Source organism: Sceloporus occidentalis, unplaced genomic scaffold, assembly GCF_023333645.1.
Source record: "Sceloporus occidentalis isolate IW3139 unplaced genomic scaffold, rSceOcc1.0.p SCAF_421, whole genome shotgun sequence".
Taxonomy (NCBI): domain Eukaryota; kingdom Metazoa; phylum Chordata; class Lepidosauria; order Squamata; family Phrynosomatidae; genus Sceloporus; species Sceloporus occidentalis.
In genome coordinates this window covers 182,012-208,915 of record NW_028317401.1, presented here as the reverse complement: position 1 = coordinate 208,915, position 26,904 = coordinate 182,012, and the positions used below count along the sequence as shown (strand labels likewise).

Below are 26,904 nucleotides of genomic sequence, written 5' to 3'. Positions count from 1 at the left end.
CTCTGGTATCTTGCGCGAGTGTTACCTCCGTATAAGAGAGTGTGGGTGTACACAGGATGCCGTCTCTTCCCCTGAACAGCAAGCTCTGCACAGGATGTGGCGCTCGTAGTGAAAGATGGATCCTTCGCCCTCTCCTCTCTACACTAAACTCTCCGATAAAAGCAGAAGCGCTCGGGCTTTGCTGGACCCCCTGCTCCAGATGGGCTTCGCAGAGCATCACGCGTGAGTGCATGTTCCGAGTGTACGTTCCGAGTGCACGTTCCCCGCGCAATCCTGCTTTAGTGGTTATCTGCATGCTAATCCGTCCTGCCTGCTTTACACACTCTGTCTGATGGAGAAATCTGACACAGAAAAACACAAATACTTGTCATCCCATATCACTCGCTACTTTGAGGATAATCTTACACCTGATGTCCCCATCCCTGTAGTCTGGGAGGCTCATAAGGCTGTTATACGGGGTCACCTTATTAACTTGGGTGCTTCCATTAAGCGAATGAATTTGGCTACTATTCTGGAGCTTACGCAACAAATAGCTCGCTTAGAGACTAGACATAAATTAACCTTGCTCCCCTCTCTTCAACTTGAGCTTACAGCCCTTCGGACTCGTTTGGCTTCCCTTCTTGATACTAGGACAAAGCGCAACTTTTTGCTGGTGCGGCGACAATTTTATGAGTTTGGTGATAAGCCGGGCAGGCTTTTGGCGAGGGCTTTGAGAGAAAAAGGGCACAAACGTTCATTGCTCGCATTAGGGATCAATCAGCTTCACTTCCACAAGATAGCTGAATGCTTTAGACAGTATTATATGTCCTTATACAATCTGCGTCGCCTGGGGGCTCCCCACTCTGACTCGGATGCAGCCACCGTTGACTATTTATCAAAATGTATTACCCAAGTTTTGTCGTCCGACGCTAGGGAGCTCTTGGATAGCCCCATTTCCCTGGCTGAGGTTGCTGCAGCTGTTAAAAATTCCCCTGCGGGCAAAAGCCCTGGCCCGGATGGCTTTACGATCATGTATTATAAAAAATGCCTTCCCGTCCTGGGCACACAGTTGGTTACTTATTTCAATGCTATTGCCCAGAGCTCTAAATTTGACCCACACTCGTTAACCGCCCATATCGTGGTTCTTCCTAAGCCCGATAAGAATCTTGACTTGTGTAGCAGTTTTCGCCCCATATCCCTGATCAATGTTGATTTGAAATTGTTCTCAAAAATCTTGGCAAATCGCCTCCAACCTTTCCTTCCCTTTCTCATACACTCTGATCAGGTGGGGTTTGTCCCTGGGCGGGAGGCAAGGGACAACACCATCAAAGTCATCAACATTATCTCCCATGCGCATAAATACAGGCTCCCGATGGTCCTTGCCTCTATGGACGCTGAGAAGGCGTTTGACCGCGTAACCTGGCCCTTCTTGTTCAGGGTGTTAGATAAAATTGGCATTGGCAATTCTTACTTGACGTGTATCAAAGCTCTGTATGATGCCCCGACTGCGCGAGTGGCCCTCAATGGGATATTGTGTGATAAGTTTACCCTTTCGAATGGCACAAGGCAAGGCTGCCCTCTATCCCTCCTTTTGTTTCTACTAGTTTTAGAACCCTTTGCTAACTCTGTCTGGGCGCATCCAGATATTGTGGGGGTGCAGATAGGTTCAAGATCCCATGCGCTGTCGATGTTTGCGGATGATATTCTTTTAACTCTGTCCAACCCTGTTCGTTCTATCTCAGCAGTTCTGTCGGAGCTCGACAGGTTTCAGGCTCTCTCGAACTACAAAATTAATCTTTCCAAATCGGAAATCATGGGTTTCCACCTCCCTCAGCCCATGGCCCAGCAGATTCGCGACAGGTTTCCTTTTAAGTGGAAGGACGATTGTATTAAATATCTCGGCGTAATGATTCCCTCTGACCTTTCCAAGTTATACAATTTGAATTTTGCCCCCTTATTAAGCACTTTGGAGTCTGACCTCCGTAAATGGGCCTTCCCTCATATCTCTTGGTTTGGGAGAATGGGGGTTATTAAGATGAACCTCCTGCCCCGCTTTCTGTATTTATTCCAAACCTTGCCTATCAAGCTTCCACGGTCCTTTTTCCAGCGTTGCCATAGGGCCTTTCTACGTTATATTTGGAGAGATAAGCCTTCGCGTTTATCATTTTCCTACTTGACTAGGCGGAAGCTGCAGGGGGGCATGGGCCTCCCGAGCTTGGAATTCTACTGGAAGGTGGCCCATTTGCGCCGCATTGTAGAGTGGTCTGTTTTTCCCGCTAAGCAGTGGATATCGTTGGAGGAAACCTTTTTGACATGTCCAATTAATGCATTGCCATGGTTCCGCGATCCATTGAGGTGTGTTTTGTACTCTGCTCACCCTCTCATTGTCCCCACCGTGAGAGTCTTTCGGACTGTTTTGAGGGACGGCTTGCTTTCTGGGCTCCCCGGCCCATTGCTCCCTCTGGAGGGGAACCCGGACTTCCCGCCGGGTCATTCCCTGGGCGGCTTGAAAGCCTTCTTACCTCCTCAGGTGCGCCTTCTTCGCTTATGCCATGTAGTTAGTGGACGCGAGATTAAACCCTTGGGGGCGTTAGTTGGTCAGGGTTCTCTTACTTTTTCGCTCCAGTTTCTTTACCACCAACTTACCACCAGGCACTTTATCTTGTCCTCTGGGGCCTTGAAGCTTGCTGATAGGCCGCTTATGCCTCTGGAAAGGTATTGTCTCGAGCAGAAGGAACCTCCCCATTTATTGTCCAAACTGTACACGCTTTTGTTGTTGCCGGAACCGCTGGCTAAACCCTACTACTTTTGCCTCTGGGAGAGGGACTTGAATTGTTCTTTCTCCTCGGCGGACTGGACGAAAATTATTTCTATCACACACAAGGGCTCCGTCTCTAGCCGGATGCAGGAAACATCCTTTAAAATAATTGCAAGATGGTACAAGGTCCCTTTGGATCTCCATAGGTTTTTACCCCAAGTGCTACCTACCTGTTGGAGATGTTGCACCCATCCAGGTTCCCTACTACACATTTGGTGGTCATGCCCCGTTATCAGGCCCTTCTGGGATGCGGTCGTAAAGGCCATACGTGACATAGCCAATCCCGACTTTCAGGCTTCTCCCGAGTCTGTTCTCCTCCACCACACTGATACTCCGCTTACGAGTTACACTCTCTGACATTCCATTTGATTAACGCGGCTAACGCTATCATCCCTCGACACTGGAAGTCAGCCCACCCCCCAACGTTTACTGCTTGGGTCAACCAGGTTGAATTTGTTTACCAAATGGAAGTTCTGGTTTGGTCCGCCAAGGGTGCTGGGCATAAAATTGAGCTTAAATGGTTCCACTGGCGTACATACGTGGCGAACTTGGACAGGAACCCCCCTCCTGTTTCGTTATAAGGTGATGTCTGCCACTCGTCCCTCGCGACATGCGGTTTAATAGGGGATTTTCCCATGTACGCTTTCTCGTGCGGGGTAATTGTTTGCTACTGATTATCGGGACCTATCCCTGGACCCTGGGACTGACATGTTTTTGTTATGTTATATTTTCTTTGTTATATGTTTTATTGTACATGCCGGGTACTCTTTCTCCTGTGCGATCTGTCCCATTTCCGCCTACGGGACGGACGTGATTAACCCTTTGTAGAGCCTCACCTGGCCATGTTTCTGTCCTTCATTTAGCTCACGCGCTCTGTGAAGTGCCGTTAACTATTCATCTCACATACGTACCACCAGTACAGAGAGGGGAGTTTAATTCTTTCATTGCTTCCTCGACTGCTACCTCGCAGCTTTACGTTGCGATATTGTTACTGGTCTCTACCCGTCTGAGGCGGCTACCGTTATACGCCTTTCCCCTCCAGGTCCATAAGTGGTGCTGCTGTACCTTGTGCGATGGATGTGTGTCTGGTTTGCATATGTTACTTTTGCCAGTGGTACGAGCTTCACTCTGACCACGTTGCGTATTTAGCTTGTACGCCGATGTGGATACTCTTGGTCTACCATAATGTCACTGTTATGTTTCTACCTGTATCAACACCACTGTGTAATGCGTTATTTTGACATATGTCCAACCGTACTGGATGTTCATTGTTATTTCTGTATATGACACTCTGTATTGTGTTTATCTTCCCAAACATGCAATAAACAGAAAATTGAAAAAAAACAAAAAAAAAAAAACACAAGTACACAATCTGATACAGAAAAACACAATCTGATAGAGAAATCTGATACAGAAATACACAAATACACAATCTGATACAGAAAAACACAATGTGATAGAGAAAGTTGCTTGGTACAGGCAGCCGTCTTCAGGCCTCTCTGTTTAATAGCTGATCGTTTTCGGCTAAATCTCGCAAATGGCAAAATTCAGGTATAAAAAATTAATAAATGGGGGGGGTGATAATGGCTGGTAAGAATTGCTCCTTTTACTGCATGAAAAGGTTAATGTTGGGTCCCCGAGCGTCGCTGTGTAATCGCACCGTGGGATTGGGGACACCAAGTTTTCTTTGGAGAGGAATTGTTCCTCGGATTTATCTCTTCTGGCCCTCTGCGGCCCCTCTGCGGCGGCTCCGATGCTGGCCGGGCTCACAAGCTTTGTTTGTAGATAAGACCCAACTCGTTAGGTAAATGAAAGGCATCAAACGCTGTTTGCTTCATTCGTGCCTCACGGGTCAATCAGGGCGTCACGACTGCTCCTAGGGCAATAAAACATGTGTCATTGTAAAAAGTGCAGCTGTCCGTGCGCAGCCCTGATCGCTCGCTGCTACTCACACAAACTTTTGCCACTCACTCACATCTGAGCGTTCACTCTGTTACCTGCAGACAGAAGGCCCTGGCAGCGACTGGGAGAAGATCAGTGCTGGCGGCAGCCGACTGGTGAGTACAGCGGTGTCTGGCCATTTTTCATAAGGGTATGTTTGTGATATTACAGAAGGTCTTAATGGTGAGGTCTGTCTCTGCAGATAATAGAAAGGTCTGCAGCAAGGCGGCCATTCCTGGGGCAACAAATCAAATGGCGAGCGATTTAAAAAAATTCGAAGAATGAGGGAGAGCGACATCTGCAGTTTAATGTTAGAAGAATGGGAGAGAGGGAGACAGTTTAATGTTAGAAGAATGGGAGAGAGGGAGATAGTTTAATGTTAGAAGAATGGGGGAGAGCGCGGTGGCTGCAGTTTAATGTTAGAAGAATGGGGGAGAGTGCGGTGGCTGCAGTTTAATGTTAGAAGAATGGGGGAGAGCGAGGCGGCTGCAGTTTAATGTTAGAAGAATGGGGGAGAGCGAGGCGGCTGCAGTTTAAAGTTAGAAGAATGAGGGAGAGCGGCATCTGCAGTTTAATGTTAGAAGAATGGGGGAGAGAACGTGCCAGCTGCAGTTTAATGTTAGACGAATGTGAGAGAGCGTGACAGTTTAATGTTAGAAGAATGAGGGAGAGAACGTGCCAGCTGCAGTTTAATGTTAGCAGAATGGGAGGTGTGAAGCAGCTGCAGTTTAATGTTTGATGTAAATATCTAAGAAAATGAATCTAAGATGGGACCAACGACTGATTAAGGTTTGAGTCTTTACAGCAGGAGAAACGGGCGACTAGACCAGTCAGATGGGGTTGACATGCCAGCAGGTTCTAGGTTTCCTTTAAAGATGTTAAGTTGGCACAGACACCTCCCACCCCAAGCAATTTACTAGCACCTCACTGCTCCAGACACGCGGGTCACTTTACTCGTGTTATGTGTCCTCTTGACCATAAATCGCTGAGGCCACTGGCCATGTGGAGGAGGATTGGCGTCAGCACCAGGAAGGCAGATCCCTGGATCTCCTGCAAAATGAACCCCAACATGCATTAAAAAATAAAAGTCTGAAATGTATTTTCACATGATCACTCGGTGAGGTATCAAGCGATATCACGTCTTGCATGTGGCACCGTACTGCATGGTCACACGTTGGAATCATATATTTTCCTCTTTTTTTATAGGTTGCGATCACATAAAAAGGACCCCACGCTGGATGATCCCATCCCCCAAGAGTTTATTCTCTATCTAATTCCTTCAGGGCCCTTAGGGGACACACTGGAGGATTTCTGGGAACAGAGTCTCAAGCTGTGTGGGTGGAACAAAGCACATGCCAGCTTCCCTCACATGACTTTGTGTGATTTCTTCACGGTATGTGCCATCAAAATTGTAATGTAAGAATCCTACCAACATATCAACACATAATAACAATCATGTGTTCCTTAGTAGGTCTAAAAATTAGGTAAATGCAACAACACATGACATATTATACCATGTTGTGATTTATTCAACAAAAATAAAGCCAAAAGGGAGAAGCCATGTGTGAAAAAACTAAGTACACCCTTACTGCTTCCATAAGAATTAAGATGCTAAGTAGAAGACAGGTGCAGCTAACCAAATGCCCTCGATTTACGGATCATTAGCAAGCGTGACAACCTCTATAAAAGTCGAAGTTTGAGCAGTTTGCTGGACTGGAGCATTCAGGTGTGTGTTTACACAATGTCAAGAAGGAAAGACATCAGAGAAGCTATTGTTGCTGCCATCAATCTGTGAAGGGTTACAAGGCCATTTCCAAACAATTAAAATTTCGTGATTAGATTATTCATAAGTGGAAAACATTCAAGACGGTTGCCAATCTTCCCAGGAGTGTCCGTCCCAGCAAATTCACCCCAAGATCAGACAATACTCAGTGCAATACTCAGAAAGTTGCAAAGTGCAAAAAACTGAGTTACAACATGACAGTGATCAAAAAGATTGAACACGTATGGTTTGTTTGGAAGGGTTGCCAGGAGAAAGCCTCCTCTCTCTAAAAGGAATGTGGCAGCACGGCTTAGATTTGCAAAGTTGCATCTGACAAGACTTTGGAACAACGTCCTTTGGACAGACGAGGCCAAGGTGGAGATGTGTGGCCATAATGGGCAGCGCAGCACATCGGCACAAACACACGCACGGTGTGATTTGGGCTTGTTTTGCAGCCACAGGACCTGGGAACCTTACAGACATTGAGCCGACCATGAACTCCTCTGTATACCAAAGTATTCCAGAGTCAAATATGAGGCCATCTGTCCAACAGCTAAAGCTTGGCCGAGATTGGGTCATGCAGCAGGACAATGATCTCAAGCACACCAGCAAGTCTACGACAGAATGGCTGAGTAGGAAAAGAATCTGGGTGTTCGAAAGGCCCAGTGAAAGCCCAGAACTCATCCTGATTGAAATGCTGTGGCAGGACCTTATGAGAGCTGCGCATAAACAAATGGCCCCAAACCTCAACGAACTGAAGCAACGCTGTAAAGAAGAGTGGGCCAAAATATCTCCACAACGATGTGAGAGACTGATAAAGAGATCCAGAAAACCATCACTTTAACGTATTGCTGCTAAAGGTGTACTTTTTCACACATGGCTTCTCCATTTTGTCCCACGACGTCCTGATTGCTCCGGCAGCTTCAATCTCCACCGGCATGAAGCTGCTTCCCTGTCGACCGCATGACTGACCTTGTAATCCGTTGTGACCCGGTCTGTTTGACTTTTCTCCTTGTTTTCCGATTTGGCTTATTACCGCACTCTGCTGTTACTAACTGTGACAGGGCCAGGCTAGCTGGCTCTTATGTCATATGAAGTTTAGCCGGGTCACGGAGCACTTTTGTGTCCGGTTCCGTATACCGTGACCCGGTAATATATTATATTGTGTTTAATGTGTAACCGGCCCAGAGACTGATGTGGATTCAGCCCCAGCCTTCAAAGAGACGATCCTATAATCTGGCTGGGGCTCTTAATCAGCCAGCACAGCCCTGTCTGCCCAGACGGCACCCGCACTACAGGGGGGATAACACAGGTGGGGGAACCCATTGTATTCTGTAATCCCCTCACCTGATACATCCCCTGTATACTGATGGGATTTGTGATGGGATGTGGCTGATGGGATTGGGGGTTGGGTTCGGTACTCATTGCATTGAGATTGTATATAAGTTCTGTGTGTTTGTAAATAAAAGAGTTCTTCTTGGTTTACTACGAATGGTGGTCTGGATGATCCGTGGATAGCTGAGTGCTATCCATATGAGGGACTGACTGGTGATTCCTCAGCCCTCAAACAGGGGACCCAGCCTTGGGTACGGTGACCCTGTAACATTGGTTGGCAGCGGTGGGAAGAATCCCACGACTTGGGTGAAATCCAAACCACCAACTGGGACTGCAGACGAGAGACACCAAGAGAGCTCCTGGAGGTTTGTAGCAAAGGAAAGGCTACTCTGATTGCGGACTGCAGAGAGATGGACCGGCACCAGGATGCCCCAGAGGAGAGCCTCGGACTGAGTGCTCTACAAAAGAACATTCTATGGCACCTATCCCTGTACCCAGGAGGGGCTACATCGGAGCAAGTGACGGCGGTGATTAAAATGTGTCACCGGGAACTGAGCCAGAGTGGGTCTGTATCTCCCAGACTAGGGGAACAGACCCCCAAAATATCATACCAGGATATCCAACCCTTCCGAGAACCCGAGGGTGAGAGAGACCGGGTTACAGCCGAGGTGTGTGAGCTGGAACACCAGCAATGGCAGATAGAGTCTGCGCCTGCAGACTGGAGGGATGATTTCTCCCATCCCCACTTTGAAACATACTGGGCACAGTACTGGACAATGTGGGATATAAGAGTTCCACTCCTGGGGGAGAACCCGTTGCCGGAGTGGGAAGACGAATTGAGGGGTCTCATATATGCAGAGCTCGACCTCCAGAGCCGCTACCAGGGATTCTCCCAGCAGTTAGCAGGTGAAGACCACAGCGACCCTCTGATGCTGTATAGCCCCGTCGACCCAGGACTGAAATATGATGCCTTCCAATTTGACTCGTCCTTCGGAAGCCCCTGCCAGTACCGCAGGGATACAATCTGGGACAACCGTGCAGAAGTCCTGGTTTATGCTATTCCCCCCGAGCTGGAGACTGTTATGGATTGCCTGGTCCAAGAGGAATGGCAGCTCGAGAGGGACTATAAAGAATTGCTGCGGAGAGTGGAGCTCCAGGAGTTACAAGGAGACTGGGAGCATGATACTACAACTTGCGGGAGTGGGACCGAGGTCCTCTTCACCTACTCTGCGGCCCCTGCCCTGGCGAGAAGAACCGAGGTCCTCGCCAGCAAGAAGAAGCGGAGGAGGAAGCCAAAAGCTCCGACCCAAGTCCTCACCAACAACCCTGGCTGCTCTACCCCGGCAGAAGAGATGACTGTCCCCACCGCCCGAGTAAGTGGCACAATTCCCCTCACCAAACCCCTAGCTATGCCTGTAGAAGCCAGTGCCCCAGACGGTCCCCCTGATTTCCCGAGTGTCCTGGGAGAAGCCCGGGTCACTGCCCCAGAGGTTCCCACTGAAGTCCCCGGTGACCCAGTAGAGGTACCGTTCCCTAACCTAGCGAGGACGCCAGAGGGGCTGCCGAGTTCCCTGGGTCCTCTCAGTAGCCTGGCGCAGGCCCTGGTTCCTATCCCTGTGTTCTCCGAAGTGATCCCTGGTTCCAGGCTAGCTGGCTCTTATGTCATATGAAGTTTAGCCGGGTCACGGAGCACTTTTGTGTCCGGTTCCGTATACCGTGACCCGGTAATATATTATATTGTGTTTAATGTGTAACCGGCCCAGAGACTGATGTGGATTCAGCCCCAGCCTTCAAAGAGACGATCCTATAATCTGGCTGGGGCTCTTAATCAGCCAGCACAGCCCTGTCTGCCCAGACGGCACCCGCACTACAGGGGGGATAACACAGGTGGGGGAACCCATTGTATTCTGTAATCCCCTCACCTGATACATCCCCTGTATACTGATGGGATTTGTGATGGGATGTGGCTGATGGGATTGGGGGTTGGGTTCGGTACTCATTGCATTGAGATTGTATATAAGTTCTGTGTGTTTGTAAATAAAAGAGTTCTTCTTGGTTTACTACGAATGGTGGTCTGGATGATCCGTGGATAGCTGAGTGCTATCCGTATGAGGGACTGACTGGTGATTCCTCAGCCCTCAAACAGGGGTACCCAGCCTTGGGTACGGTGACCCTGTAACACTAACCCAGCCATTTCATGAAGTTCCCGGCGCATGGTGCTTGTGCTGATGTTGTATCTCTATATTGGGTGATGCCACAGAGGACGGGAGATTTTTGCACACTGGGAGCTTCAGCACTCGGCAGCCCCACTCTGCTCTTAGCTGCTAAGCTTTTGTTACTCCTAGACACATTCCTTTTACAACGCACCAGGGAATGCGGCAAAGATGGCATCCTATGACACGGCTATGTTTAAAGTCACCGAGCTCTTCTGCACGACCCATTCTACCACCGATGTTTGTCTATGGAGATGGCCGCCTATGCGATTGGTTTTAAACGCCTGTTAGCAAAGGATGTGGCTGAAATATATAAAGTATTAATTAGGAGGGGTGTCCGAATACTTTTGGTGATATAGTGTGCATACACGCTCAAAAACTAACCAACTCACACATACATACATAAACTTACTCTAACAGCAAACACTTACATATACATGCACTCACCCAGCCCATTCACTCTCCTTCTCCCATCATTCATGCAGCTCACACAGCTATCCTTCCCTGTCCCTCCCGCTCCCTTCTGCCGCCCCATTACATGACCCTGCTAGGCTCATTGGTCACTTAATGCCTGAGTGTCTTGCACCTGTGGAACACACATCCAGACACTCACACTAACACACACATATCCAGACACTCACACACATGTGCACACACTAACACACAAAAGGAATGACACACACACTAACATACTTAGACACTCACACTAACACACACATAACCAGACACTAACGCACACGTATCCAGGCACTCACACTAAAACAACCAGATGCTCACATGTGCACACACTAACACACAAAAGGTATGACACACACACTAACATACACACATTCAGACACTAGCACAATGGGACATTCCCGCTAACACATCTAGACACACACGCACACTAACATACTCAGACACTTAAACTAACACACCCAGACATGCACACACTGACAGTAATATGCCCAGACGCACACACTTACAAACCACCCCACACACTTACAGTAACATACCCAGAAACACACACTGTTAGGGATATTAATGAGACAAAATAGGCAAAACCAATATTCCGTCACACACACAAAATAACGACGCTACCAAATATTGTAGGACCACATCCACAATATTAATTTAAGGAGATACCCTATATTTTATCTCCGATCCTAAATTCTTTCAGATCGCCGAAAATTATAATTCAAATTAGATAGATATCGCCACGATAGTCAATCAAAAATATTATTTATTGTAAACACAATTTATAAAATATCTATATGAGTCACACAGTGCATGATATAAAACACAAAATTCTTAAAACATGTCAAAAATAAATCAATTCAAATACAGTATATTATCGATAGTTATCAATATGAATTAGTACTATATGAGTCTAACACACAATTAATTTCCAGTCCACTCAGCAACCAAAAATTGATAATAATCCGGGCAGTAATAAAGATATCACTATTTCTCTTATATTAGTTTAACTAATATGACAAATTAAAAAGTAATTTAATAATGTCTACGAGTATTAGTGAAATTTCTAATAGATGCAAATGATGTCAAACTTCATCTACAGGTAAAAATACCTTTTCATTATTGTTATTATCACGGGTTATAAGCTGCAGTCTCACAAGCCGCCATATACAATAATGCAATATAGTACTTCCCAGAAACAGGGAATTCTATACGAAGAAGACAAAATTCATCTCTATTCAGAATAATAAAACAATTATAATTACCACCACTTGTTGCTGTTGTCCCACCGGTCCTTGTAGAAGTTAATCCAGGTTCATTGGCAAGAAATTAAGTGGAAAAGAATATAACTTTCTACCAGTTATATAGGTTAGAACTCAAAGTAACTCCAAGAGTGAAATATGGTGCCAGAATCTTAAGATTCCAATTCTCTGGGGTAAATTTGGTGAATAAGTCCGTCCTTTTCCTTTTTCTTTTTTTTTTTTAATTATCCAAGACATAAGTTTAAAAACAGAGCTTATTATCATAGCCTCCACCTCTTGATTGGAATTCTCCAATCATAACGGTGGGTTTTACCCATTAAAATTAGGATTTCTACTCATATTTACACCGGTGTAATTTCTTAATTTACCTGTGAGAGACGCTCTGGTCTAAGAATTAACTTAAAACCATTACATATGTGTTTGGAATTTATCCTTGGTCACCCTAATCGCCAGGTGTTACCTCCTAGATAGTAACTCAGGCCTTGGTAGTCTTACCATGTATCCCCCATTCCAAGTTACATTTCTAAAGATATGCAGCGTCTACTCCTTAACTTTCTCATGGAAGATAACATTAATTGTATCATATATACGCTGAAACATCATTATACATGAATACTCCTTTGTTCTCTATTATAGAGGGAACAAGGACAAAAAGAAATCATCACTACATGATTAAGTAAAATAAAATGGCTTTGACTCCATTTTGTGTTCATGTAAAATACAGAATATGTGGAATACATGTTTTCTATCATAAAATATCTGACAACACAGTTACACTAGCATACCCAGACACTCACATTAACACCCACACTTACCCTAACATACCTTGATGCTCACACTAACACACACACTAACCATGTAAAGCTGCACAGGATATAAAGAATGATGCTGCACCCAAGACACGCTAAAGGAAACGGCATGTGGTAGCCCACACGACTTTGTGGTTTGCTCTATACATTGAGGCTTTTGATCAAGACATGAGCTCAATTTACCAAACAAAAAGATTGCTAAACCTGCGTCTTAGAGGTTAAAAGACTCCAAGAGGCAGAATAAGTTACAGTTTCATTGTTTTTAGGGGTAGATTCATTTGGTGCATCTATGAGCCCCTTGTGGTTGAGGTTAAACTCTAATACCCCTCCCATTAGGCTGCTGTTACGCAGACGACATGTTTAGCATGCGCCACTGTGGAGTCTGAACTCACCATATTAAGCATATTAATAACATAGATTTTACGAATGTGAACCCTTTCACCTCTTGTAAAGAGACTCCAGAGTGCGATAAATGATTAATATGGCATTTTCAGGGTGACATTTTCCTAATGTAGAGAGCACTACGAGGGCCACTCGTCGGGTTTGGTTATTTCTTAATGGTTATGAAGCACTACGGGCTTGCATTGGGAGATTATGTATTTTGGGAATGCCTGTCTCATTAGACAGACACTTGCAGAGTGCCCGGGGCAAATGTGTACTTAGAGATGTCACTCATCTTCACTCCCCATGTACCAACTAGCTGATGGAGCCGTGGGGCACAGTAGACTCTAATTGCCCTGTAGGACAATCCAGTTATTGCCCCCCTTCAACTGTTGCCCTAGGCCTGGTCCAGAATACTGTTACATACAGTATATTTACCCCAAAACTCTCTCTAACGTGGGTCGCATTTCTCCTTCATCACCAAGACGTTTTAGGCGATGCTTGGCTTCCAGCTTTGTGGGGACAGTTTGGGGAAACCTATCCCAGCGTGACGGCGCCCGGCGCACAAAGCGAGCTCCATAAAGACACGGCTGGATGAGTTTATGGTGGAAGGACTTGGCCGGCCGCACAGAGCCCTGACCTCAACCCCATTGAACATCTTTAGGATGAACTGGAACAGAGACTATGGGCCGAACGTCTTGTCCAACATCAGCGCCTGACCTCACAAACGCTCTGCTGGATGAACAGGAAAAAATCCCACAGAAATGCCCCAAATTTTGTGGAAAATCTTTCCAGAAGAGCGGAAGACGTTATATCTGCAAAGGGGGAACTACTTCACATTAATGTCTATGTATGTAGAATGTGATGTCCTTGGTGGTGTAATGTTCAGATGTCCCAGTACCTTTGTCCATATAGGCTATATATCAATGCTTGTTTAGTCGAAATAGAAAAACCGAAATAGTTCTAACACAGAAGAATATAGGATGGAAGAGAATGAGGGTTTGTGAGACAAGCCAGAATCTGCGCATGCAGCGCACACAAACAATGTTCATGTCCTTTTTCTGCCTTAGGTCCCTTGACGGATCATGGCATCTATGGCCCCTTTGCCGTTCACTGCATTTCTTATGCTTGGGAAACTTCTGTGCATGAGCAGTGATTCCCATCAGTGGCTTCAGGACACCTTGAGGACCTTGTTGACCCATTGTGTTTGTCTTCTCCTATAGTGTGAAGATTGGAAGGTGGACTCCTTATATAGAGCACTGAGGAGAGCTGGAGACCTCATCCTTCCCTTCTTTCCCAAGACAATATCCCTCTCCCTTTATTCTTCAAGCTCATTCATTGGTTTCTTTATAAACGAGGGTACAGCCACCACTATCAGGAGATTCATGGACATGTTCTGTGAAGAGGCCAAAAAGCTGGCAGGTAGACAGACAAGGTGCTGGTTCTGTGTTCATTGGGGATATGGAGGGGATGTCAGAATGGAGACTGGATATTGGGATGGAAACTGTCCTGTGCACAATGTATCATTAAACATGGTCATGTTTATTTGGGGGATGGTTCCATGCAGGCGCCCTGAAAGCCTATGTGTCCGTGTTTGTAGATGTCTCTCTGGGTATCTCTGTCTCTCTTTTCCCTTTGCAGACTGCTCAGTAAAGCTCTTGTCGAGAGATTTCCACCTCACATTGGCCCACAGGTTCTCTCCACATCACCAGGGGACCCTGGAGCATTTCGCCAAATCCTTGTGCCCTACGCAGAGCTGCGAGTGGGAGGCAGTCCTGTTTTCCAGGGACATGCGGTTCGTTCATTGTAAGGTGCTCTATGTGTTTTATTTTACATGAGATGTGATGATGGGGCAAGGGTCAGGAAACGTTGGAAATACCATTTATCAGAATGGAACCAGTGTAGACACACATGTCCGATCCACAACAAAGGGCAGTAGCTGCCACTTTATAAAGGATAAAATGTCACTGGACATAGCAAAGCATTTCCCATCCTTAACTGCTACCTATGATGCTGGGATTATCCTAGCGCAGGATAAGGTCCATACATGCTTTGCTTTAATAAACCTTTATGGAATTGCTCCTAATTATTCAGTTTTAACCAGTGACATAGTTGTCAGGGGGCGGTCCTCTTCAGAAGAGCACCACACTGGCACACGAGAATGTGTATGGGTAAATGTGTCAGGATTGATGTGTATGTTTAAGTATGTATGAGCATGGATGTCTAAATGTTGGTGTGTGAGCGTGGATGTGTTGGTGTGTGAGCATGGATGTGTATGTGTGTGTGAGCATGGATGTGTATGTGTTTGTGAGCATGGATGTGTAAGTACGTGTGAGCATGAATGTGTATATGTTAACATGGATGTGTATGTGCAAGTGTGTGTGAGCATGGATGTGTAAGTGTGTATGAACATAGATGTGTGTTTTTGTGAGAGCATGCATGTATATGTGTGAACATGGATGTGTATGTGTGAGCATGGATGTGTATGTGTAAGTGTGTGTGAGAGAATGGATGTGTATGTGTAAGTGTCAGGAACCAATTTTTCGCTGCCTGAACCATGGGTTTTTTATACCTGTGGTGTTTACATCTGCAACCACTAGTGGCCACTCTCCACCCTCTGGAGCACTCAGAACTCAGGTGTGCCTTGTTACCTGGGTTGAGCCCTAGTCTACATCCAGCTGGGCCTTGTTACCTGGATTGCCCTGCCTTTATGAACCTGCCCTGCCCTTCAGTCAGGGCCTTTGTATTGAAGTCTATGGACCTTCCTGCTGTGGCTCTGCACCTGTACTGTTCCTGGTTCCCTGCTTTGTGTCCTGATCAAGTGGATTCCCTGCTTTGTGTCCTTCCAAGTGGACTCTCTGCTTTGTGTCCTTCCAAGTGGACTCCCTGCTTTGTGTCCTTCCAAGCGGGCTGTGTGCCTTTTGTACCCTTCCAAGCGGGCTGTGTGCCTTTTGTACCCTTCCAAGCGGGCTGTGTGCCTTTTGTACCCTTCCAAGCGGGCTGTGTGCCTTTTGCACCCTTCCAAGCGGGCTGTGTGCCTTTCGTGCCCTTCCAAGCGGGCTCTCTGTCTGTCGTGCCCTTCCAAGCGGGCTCTCTGTCTGTCGTGCCCTTCCAAGCTGGCTCTCTGTCTGTCGTGCCCTTCCAAGCGGGCTCTCTGTCTGTCGTGCCCTTCCAAGCGGGCTCTCTGTCTGTCATGCCCTTCCAAGCGGGCTCCCTGCCAAAAGACTTATTACCTGTATTTTATTTTGCCATACGTCCAGTTACTTGCTTAGACTATATTACCCTTATTTGCTGGTCCTGCTTTATATACATGAAATACACTGCATTACCTGGATTTCTGTTTGTGGTGTCTTTGTTTGCATAATCATGCACCGTGGGTTACATACTGAACCCCAAGTATCCCCTGCGCATGGGCTCCTACCTGACCTGATCACCCGAGTCCTGACAGTAAGTGTGTATAAACATAGATGTGTGTTTTTGTGAGAGCATGCATGTATATGTGTGAGCATGGATGTGTATGTGTGAGCATGGATGTGTATGTGTATCTGTAAGTGTGTATGAACATAGATGTGTGTTTTTGTGAGAGCATGCCTATATATGTGTGAGCATGGATGTGTATGTGTAAGTGTGTGTGAGAATGGATGTGTATGTGTGAGCATGGATGTGTAAGTGTGTGTGAGAATGGATGTGTATGTGTAAGTGTGTGCTGAGCATGAATGTGTATATGTAAATGTGTATGAGAGGGAGTACGTGTTAACAGGGGTGTGTAAGGTATAAGTGTATGTTAGTGAGTGCGCATGTGTGTTGGCGTGAGTGTGTAAGTCTGTACAAATGGGAGCGTATGTGAGTTACTGGGGAGGGGACAAGGGGGGCCAAGGGGGTGCCAAATTTAGGAACCGCCCCGGGTGCCAAAAAAAGAAAAAAATGTCCAACAGGCATAACACCAAAATACGCCATACAGGGGGGGAATTCTTAGATGTCCGAAGAAAAAGATACAACCCCGCATTAAAGGTTACTCGAGTCCACATGCCGAGTTAAAGCATCGCTACTGACCACAACCCTAATTTTAGCCACAAGCCCACTTCCATGACTCCTTTTAATGCAGAGGGCACTGATCAAGAGGGTTCTGTGCATCTTCTGAACCGAGTTCAAATGATTCCTCATAGACCCTCCGAGCTCTCTTCCCTTTCAAGCCAAATAATGCCGATGAGTTGAAGCTCAGTCCGGGAGAAGTCGTTTACAGGGACACAATCCGCCAGCCCAGCACAACCGATGGATGGTTAATGGCCATTTCCCACAGGACAGGGTGTCAGGGGATGGTTCCAGAGAATTATTTGGAGAAGGTGAAAGACACTGCCACTTGGGTCAAGCATCGGTAAGGATACAGACAGTGAGGCAGAGATGCAATTAGTCCAATGACCAATGGTCAGGTCCTGCCGATCAGTTTCTTGATCACTTTTGGCAGTAAGATCCTTTCAGAGATCCGTCTACATGATGTACGTTACCTGAGTCATGACTTTGTCCATCTTTTAGCTCGTACAGGTTCAGTCTCTCCAGGGTTCACCAGGAAGTGACACTTGGCCCAGAGGACAAGGAGACAAAGTGTCTGGAAAGCCAGGTGGGGACTGTTCAGGAAGGGCAGAGAAAACTGCCCTATTAATAATGATCTGGGCTACCTCACAGCGAAATCCCACTGAGACTGTTGGCACACAGGGGGGGCAGTAACATTTTTTTCTACTTTTTTCCATTCCTTCACCTCGCTTCATTGATGTCCCCCAGGAAGGGCTGATAACATTCAACACAGGGGGCAATTCCACTCAAGTAACAGAGTAATAAAACTTACAAAAGATTGCAGTAAAAGGATACAGTCATTATGGAAATGTATTCAAGTTGTTTTACTCTATACATCCCAATTGCTAAATAATGAATAGTAATAAAAGCCCAAAATTTGACCAATCCTAAGGGGTAATTGCTCCCCTGCCCTGGAAATCACTACGAACATTTGGAATAAAATAAACATAATACTCATTCTCTCGCCTCGCAGCTAGTTGAGTGATTTTAGTGTCTATTGTTTTTCCTAATTAGATCCACACTGCCATTCCGATAAATGGGCAGCCACAATGGCCACTGCAGGGGCAAAAGGCTAGATCCTGGGTCATGTATATGGTGGGACCATTTTCAAAAGAGAAAGAGGCCATCATGTTACACCAACCACATGAATGTCTCATTTCCAAAATAGCACAGATGGGCATTTCAATGGCGCTCCCTGGGGCAATAGTCGGGGAGGATCCTCGGCCTTGTTTTCATGCTTCTTGTCATCACTCAGGTGCACATTCGAAGCTTGCTTATAGCGAGTCATGGAGAGAGCGTGGACGAGGTTTTTGGCCCTAGCTGGCTGAGCGAGCGCGCTCTCACTAAAGGTAAGTAAACTCTCGTATAGTTAATACTTCCAGACAAGAGAGGAATTATGCTAAAGAACATCAAGAACCAGCCTCAGGCCTCAGAAATGACTTCTTCATGTCCTTCGTCTTTTGAGATTTGAGCTCTGATGGCCTCCGCAGGCTGGAGCCTCTGTTATAAAGGATAAATAAACCTTACTCATCTCATTAAGAAACTTGGGTTGGGGTGGCTGGCTTTGCTTTTTTTACCATCTCTGCTCAAATGCATGTGGCCTCTGGGTGCTGGGGTAACAAAGGTTAACATGGGGTCTCCCCTGCAATGCCATTAGGAGTAGGATAATATGCACATGCTTAGTGATCAAATAAAAAGAAATGGGGCTTTAGTTGTGTTTGGGCAGCCTTTTATTTCTTTTCTCTCCACCGCCCATCCCCTCTGCTCTGCCCCAGGGGTTTATACTCGCACAGACCTGAACCTCCCCTCGAGGCTGCCAGACCGGGAGAAGCTGTTAGACTTTGAATGGGACCCACCGCTGTCCTCCTGCGGGACCTTCCAGGCCAGGCTCATGGGTAAGACAGACAGGAGTTGCCAGAAGTTGCTTCATTAAGGAACATGTGGGGGCATTAATGACATTTCATGACTATGTACCCCAGGTGAGGCACTTCTGGATGCCCCCCTACAGTGCGACTCCGTGCTCTGCTCTCCTGCCCTGCGCTGTATCCAAACGGCTCATCACATCCTCAAAGGTAATTGATAACCTACAGTATCTCAAAAGGCTTAAATGGAATATGAGACCTGTTAGAGTAAAAACGCTGTGTGAAAGAAGAACACGGTCGCCTTACTCTCCACGGGTTGGGAGGGAAGATTCAGGTAAGAAAAACAGAAGTGAGAGACACAAAATGGAGAGACCTACTTATACAGGAGCTCCCTCAACCCCATTATCCCAATCCCATCTCCTCAACGAGTCAAGGCCCCCTCCACATAGCTGCGCTGTCCTATGGGCTACATGCTAATTTCCCGTAATGTTACGTGCTGTAAACATGCTAATTTCCCGTAATGTTACGTGCTGTAAACATGCTTATTTCCCGTAATGTTACGTGCTGTAAACATGCTAATTTCCCGTAACGTTACGTGCTGTAAACATGTTAATTTACCCTAATGTTACATGCTGTAAACATGCTAATTTACCCTAATGTTACGTGCTGTAAACACGCTAATTGCATGTTATACACTGTAAACATGTATTGCAGGCATGCAGCAGGATCACCAGGTAAAGATCTGTGTGGATTGGCGTCTTTATGATTGGACTGAAAACAACAAGATTTCAACCCCACGGTTTGTGACATCAGAGGAGCTTGAACAGCACGGATACAACATGGACACCGCAAACAGGTTACATACGTGTGAAATGGAAAACAACAGGGAAACTCTTAGCACAGTCAGTATCAATCTCATATGTCAGCTGTCCTGTAGAGAACTCGGTCTATTACACGGAGATAGACAGCATGTAACCGGCACAAACACAGAAGCTCATAAGAACGCTCGGCTGGAGAAAGAAGATTTATTCATCTATTTATTAAGAAACAACAGAAACAGGAAAGGCTGCAGGAGCTGCTTCAGCTTCATCGCACAGAGATTTCCAGCCGGCGTAACCATAGTCTGAAGAATAAGTATTTTAGCTGCGTTATATCGTTCAGGAGGTAAATGCCGAGAGCAGAGTTACATGGAAGGTCGTCCAGCACAGGCCTCGGGGGTCAGGGATGAAGCTGCTAGCATCTACAGGAGACAGGGAACCCCTCAGGCCGCAGCAGTCTGACAACGAGCTGGACTGGTGACGATGGGACAGCCCTGGCACTTTAAGGCCCGTGGCCACAGCTGGATACCTGCAGCCACACACTATGCATGCATCGCATGGCCGGGGATATCCAGCTGCTAGCCAGTGGCAGATTGGGTGAGTTTGTGTCACGGTCGGCCAGATGGCCGGTCCGTTCCTGACTGATGCCCATAATGGACTATGCTGGGGTCTCTGCAAATAGCTCCGTTGCAGGAGAGGACCTCCGTCTGCCCTCTCATATTACATGGCACAAGTAATGTATTCATGCTGTGCAATGCAGGCAAATACGCTGATCACGCTGCAACAGGTAAGCAGCAATTGGGGAAGCAGTCTTCCACCACCTCCTCCCCAGGTCATCCTCTGAACATGCAGGGGGTGGAGGGGGCACAAGGCTTCGGGCAAAATCTGATTGGAGGGTGGGAAATGCAGCTACTTTATTTCAGAGTCCAGATGTCGCGGCCTCCATCATACAGTTGAATGGCAAACAATGCTTCTCCACCACCAGTAACACCAGTTAAGGTTTAGAAAGGGAATATAATCAAGCCCATTATGCCTAGAGGACTGGATCTGGTTTTATAAATTCAGATCGACGTTTACGATGGATCTTCCCAGCTGTCTCACCCCTTTTCTGTCACCCTGTAGCTCTCCGGATTCAACACCATCCCCTGAGGAGCTTTATGCAGAAAGCCCCAAACTCCGTGCGGATAACATTATAAAACGTATCAAAGAGAAATCAGGTTAGTTCTCAACGTGTAAAGAAAGTGCTTTTGGCTCTTATCACCCCAATGAGACCCTCAGACTCTCTTAGCCCTTCTGACCCTGTGTCATTCTGTGCTCTCTTATTGCCCTGCACCACTGCCCTCACGCCGTCTTTCCGGTGTTCCTCTTCCCCGTTATACGCAGGACGCCTGACTATGATTGTGGGTCACGGCTGCTTTCTGCTCCCCCTCAGTCGGTGTATTCTGGAGTTAGTCCCAAAGGACAAAGATCAGCAAACTGATGAGACACACAAGGTGCGTGCCACACGGGTATGTGTAACAGATCAGACACAAAAGTCAGCAGAAAAACACCAAAATACGGCAAATTCAACAGAGTGAAACATAACAAATATGTTATCAACAAATAGCTTCAAAATACAAGAATAAAACCCTTTCAAAGCAACAAACATCTTTACATGAGATATCTTATGTGTTCAGGGGGGGCTGATGCTAATACAAACTCCCTCCAATGTACACTTACAGATACACATTCATACTAACACACACACTAACCCACACACACTCTCACTCTGACGTACATGCATACATCCTCCATTCCTCCATTAACTCCTTATTGGTATAATGCTATATTCCTGCCTTATTCCTGCTGTATTCTTGCTATATTCCCGCTATATTAATGCTATATTCCCGCTGTATTCCTGCTGTATTCTTGCTATATTCCGGCTATATTCTTGCTATATTCCGGCTATATTCTTGCTATATTCCTGCTATATTCCCGCTGTATTCCTGCTGTATTCTTGCTATATTCCGGCTATATTCCTGCTATATTCCTGCTATATTCCGGCTATATTCCTGCTATATTCTTGCTATATTCCTGCTATATTCCTGCTATATGATATAGTGTTCTGTGTTTATATTCCCTGTCCCAGGCGTCATCGCTGGCTCTGTGTCTCTGTGAGGAGTCGCCCTGTGGCCGTTGGCTCTTGAAGGATCCTCTAGTGAAGAGTCTCACTCACGGCTCCAGTCCGGGCCCCTCATGGACAAGTTACATTTAAATGGGGTTTTTTTCCGTCACTCCCTGGACACGGCTGTCTCGCTCTTCGTTCGCTCTTCGTTTTTTATCTTTCAGTCGTCTCTCTTGAATCTGGAATTGTATTTTCTTAGGTTTGTAAAATACATAATTTTAAAGAAAAAAAAAACAAGCACAATTTTTTGTGGTCTATTCAGTACAGTAGACAGTCAAGTCAAGGCTTAAGACCCACCTGAGGTCTCCTGCCCTCGCATGCTGACACTGAAATGTATGATGTTTAGGAAAGCCTGCGACTTTCCACGGGAGGGCCTGTGACCATCCGGGCCGGGCATTTTAAAGCACAGCAACCCATGGTGCCCCCCACTCAGTCTAATTGCTGCCTACCCACCAGCAAAAAACTTCCGTGGAATATTTATGGCCCCTGTCTCATTTTCTTTGTTTACATTTATAAATAAATCTACAACTAAATAAATAAATAACTACATAAAAGTAAATAACAAAATTTATAACTAACACAATAACCAAATAATTAATTCAATAACAACATAAATAACTAAATAAATAAGTGAACCATGAAATGAATAACAAAATAAATAACTAAATAATTGAATAATTAATGAATAACAAAAAAATAAACAACAAAATAACTAAGTAAATAACAAAACGAATAACAAAACAACTAAGTAAATAACCAAATAAATAAGTAAATATATAACTAAATAACCAAATAAATAGCTAAATAAACCTTTTTTTCCTGTTACAAATGTATGTGCGCACTGATATAGACCTGATATCGTTTCAGGCATAGCCTCTGTCTCAGGTCTAATAAAACTATCGCCATTTCTTAATATAACACAAATATCAATGCAATTTATTAACTCGTTTGTTAAGTTTGTTGTTCCATAAAATAAACAAAGGTTCTCCCAATGTCCATCAACTTATGTATATATGTATGTGTTTGTATGTGTAAGTGTTGGAGCGGTTTGTGTGTGTAAGTGTAAGGCGTTAGAGTGGCTGTGTGTTTGCGTTTATATGTACGGTGTCATGTATGTATGCGTAAGTGTATGGCGTTAGAGTGGCTGTGCGTGTATGTATGTGTAAGGTGTTAGAGTGAGCACATGTGTACAGTATGTATGTATGTATGTGTAAATGTAGGGCTGTCCCTGACCATCATCATACACCCCACAAGATAATTTACTCACAGCCCCGGCCGCAATCATTATCCCCAACCACCAGGATTTGCATCCCCTACCATTATCACAATCATCCCCTACCATTATCCCCCCATATTGCATCACAATCATCCCCTGCCATTATCCCCCCATATTGCATCACAATCATCCCCTACCATTATCCCCCCATATTGCATCACAATCATCCCCTGCCATTATCCCCCCATATTGCATCACAATCATCCCTTACCATTATCACCCCATATTGCATCACAATCATCCCCTACCATTATCCCCCCATATTGCATCACATAATATATAGACGAAGGTTGACATTATTTGCATCTATTAGGAACTTCACTAATACTCTTAGACACAATTAAATTATTTTAATTTGTCATATTAGTTGAACTAGTATTAGAGAGATAGTGATATTTTTATTACTGCCCTGATTATTATCAATTTTTGGTTGCTGAGTGGACTGGAAATTATTTGTGTGTTAGACTCATAAAATAACAATTCATATTGATAACTATCGATAATATACTGTATTTTAATTAATTCATTTTTGACATGTTTTAAGAATTTTGTGTTTTATATTATGCACTGTGTGACTCATATATAAATTTTATAAATTGTGTTTACAATAAATAATATTTTTGATTGACTATCGTGGCGATATCTATCTAATTCGAATTATAATTTTCGGCGATCTGAAAGAATTTAGGATCGGAGATAAAATATAGGGTATCTCCTTAAATTAATATTGTGGATGTGGTACTACAATATTTGGTAGCGTCGTTATTTTGTGTGTGTGACAAAATATTGTTTTTGCCTATTTTGTCTCATTAATATCCCTAACACACCACAATCATCCCTTACCATTATCCCCCCATATTGCATCACAATCATCCCTTACCATTATCCCCTCATATTGCATCACAATCTTCCCCTCCATCATCATGCCCCCAACATAACTTCTCATCATCACCCATTCAGTACTATGGTGCCCTCCAGTCTATGCAGACATGTCGTCCATTGTCCTTTCACCTCAAAACCACTTTGATTGAATTCACCAAAATTATTATTATTTATTGTTTTTATAGCGCCATCAAATTCCGTAGCGCTGTACAATAGGTGAACTATAACATGCAGTATATAAAATAACAATTTGACTTAGAGAAACGAGGCCAGTAACACAAATTCATGATATATTTGGTTTAAGGTCATCCACAAAGGTCCTTCCTTTAGCAGTGATGGAGAATGGTCGGTGTATGGGCTGGCCCCGGCTTCCTGGCGATTAAGCAAATACTTTTCTCCAGCAGCCTCTTCTCAGTAAGCTCTTCTCGGGTTTCTCTTTCTGGAGGCGTTTGGTTTCTGCAGTCGGATTACTTTTCTTTCTTTGTAGAAGTAACAATGAACTGCAGTATTCAGAGGAAACCTCTGGGGGGAAGTCAACGGCAGCTAATATTACACTGATTCATGGCAACCGGCAGGTGGCTGTCCGTGGTGACACTGGCATGGATACCGCTCTTCTTCCCAAAAGAGTGCTGGACGTTAGTGACACCATTTCGTGGCCAACGATAAGGGAAAAAACTAAATGCAGAGGCACATATGCTCCAAAGACCTCAGCGGTCTCTAATCCTGAAAATCTATCTCTGCATCCTGTTTGTCTTATATGTCACCACGTTCCGGTGACCGTGGAGGCAACGGAACATGTCGGCAACAAGTCTGCCACTGTGTGAAGGCAGATAACAGACTTTTCCTACCTTCCTCATTATTTAATATATAAATGCATAAAAATATAGATTAGAAAATATAGATATAAAAATCCAGCGTTTTGCTGGATTTTTAATACCCCCTTATAGCCCACCAGAAAAAAACTCCTGTCTGCTGATTCCCTGCATCTCAAATCGACCAGAAGATCAAAGTCAGCGCTGGTCGATAAATAATAACAGATGAAGATTCCCAAAAACAAAGAAACGGAGAACATCAGACGCTGGAATTCCCGGCTGTAATACTCAACCCGCAGTCAGACAAAGGACACATTAAGAGTCATTTCATAGAGCACTCTGCCTCCAGAAATGCCTTATGCCACTCATTTAACACCCCCCCCCCAAAAAAAACCTTCCCCGACTGTCAGAGAGAATTCCCCGGTGCGGGGAACTCTGATCTCTGACAGCCGGGGAAGGTCTGCGCGATGGACGCAGACAACCCCCGCCATTAACCGCACCTCCGCCCGGCTGCAGCGGAAGTTGTCTACGTGAATCACGTAGAGCTCTACACGCTGCCCGGACTCATCTTATAATCGAGCAAATATGGTAAAATTCCTTAAACGTGGACTCATGACACTGGTGTTCTGCTCCTGTAACCCTGAGAAGAAGGCTTTCCATGCCAAAGTTCCTCCGGCTGAATGGGCTTTAAAAGAAATGGTAGAAACTCCAGCTAATTAACGCATAACAAACCCATCAATTCAATCAATGTGGACAACTAGAATGTAACTGTGACAGAATGACCTGTCATACAGGGGCCCAAGGTACTCAGAGATGGCTCCAGCCTGGCTGCCAAACAGGCAGGAACTCCATTGTGTAAAGTAATTCCATTAACAGGATTGCTGCCAGGGGGATATTCAGTAGCTAAATGGGATTAAAGGTTGGGTTGTCTACCTGTTTATCAATGTAATTTATGTTAATGAAGTTCTGTGGATATCTGAGTCTATGTTTTACAACAATAAACTGTTCATTCCTGCTGTACTCAGTTCAAGGTAGTTGTGTCTACTTATTGGGTACACATAGCAGGGTTCCAAGGTGCGCATGCTGGCTGGTGCTGGAAGTGATTCCGGGGACAACAGGAGGATACATGTGGGTGATCTCTGGGAGTTACTACAGCTCTCTTGGTGAACCCGTTACAGTAACTATTGTTTTAGGCAATTACGCTTTATTAGTTGACAAAGTAGGGGAAGTTTCCCAACAAGACAATCATCAATGAAAGTACGCGTAGTGAAAATTGATGGTATGGGGTGCTTTACATCGGTCCAAACAATGTGATTAAACTTGACAACAAGCCCTACTTTTGAATAGGTGGGATACGGATTCCCCTCCAGGCACCAGGCAGATTATAATTCCCAGGCTGCTCTGTAATTTCTTTTGGTACCCGACATTCAACCGAACCTGACAAAAGGTTCACAGATGAGCGTGAAGACTTTCTTTATAGATGTCCAGAAACTAACCACCATATTAAAGTAAGATTGTTAGACTCAAATAATGGACGCAGATTGCCCAATGTATACAAAAGAACTTCCAGGAATGATAGGTGGAAAGTCCACGCTCTAGAAGAGTTTGAATCCAGGGTTGAGTTGAGCATCTATAGCTATTGCTTCTGGATCCTTTGGCATTTGGAGATTTAAACAAAACATCAAGAAAGCAATAGAGGGCAATTAATTTAGGAACTGTCAGAAGATTCCACCGTGACATCTCAATCTAGACGTGGAAACGTCTGCCATTTCCACCATCCGCCTCAAGAGAGCTCTGTAAAGAAGTGGAGCTTCCAATATATTCTAGAAACTCAGTCTTCTGACGAGGAACAAGAATGTATTTTCTTCAATATATTAGAAACCCCATCTTAGAAGATTTATGCTCCAGTCCGTGTAAACTTGCAAGTTGCAGGTTTTGGGACAATAGGACACTGTGGTTCAAGAACATTACAAATCCAACTCGCCCTGAAGAAGAGAGACAACCGGTTTTATCATCTTCATGAAACACCACAGAGCTGTTGAAAGACTGAACCCAAGGCAAGT

The 26,904-nt window shown here is 45.2% G+C and overlaps 1 protein-coding gene across 1 annotated transcript; it reads left to right on the top strand.

The window, feature by feature from the left end:
- The first annotated feature begins 115 nt into the window (after positions 1 to 115).
- LOC149272757 (ubiquitin-associated and SH3 domain-containing protein A-like) lies at positions 116 to 21,961 on the top strand. The gene is made up of 15 exons (XM_089506767.1): positions 116 to 222; positions 4,801 to 4,854; positions 5,945 to 6,131; positions 14,180 to 14,378; positions 14,598 to 14,762; positions 15,051 to 15,127; positions 17,150 to 17,331; positions 17,490 to 17,574; positions 18,283 to 18,376; positions 18,803 to 18,922; positions 19,007 to 19,099; positions 19,604 to 19,745; positions 20,830 to 20,924; positions 21,091 to 21,215; positions 21,836 to 21,961. Exons 1-15 carry the CDS (start codon positions 116 to 118, stop codon positions 21,959 to 21,961), a joined length of 1,851 nt encoding a protein of 616 aa, XP_089362893.1.
- Positions 21,962 to 26,904: the final 4,943 nt, after the last annotated feature.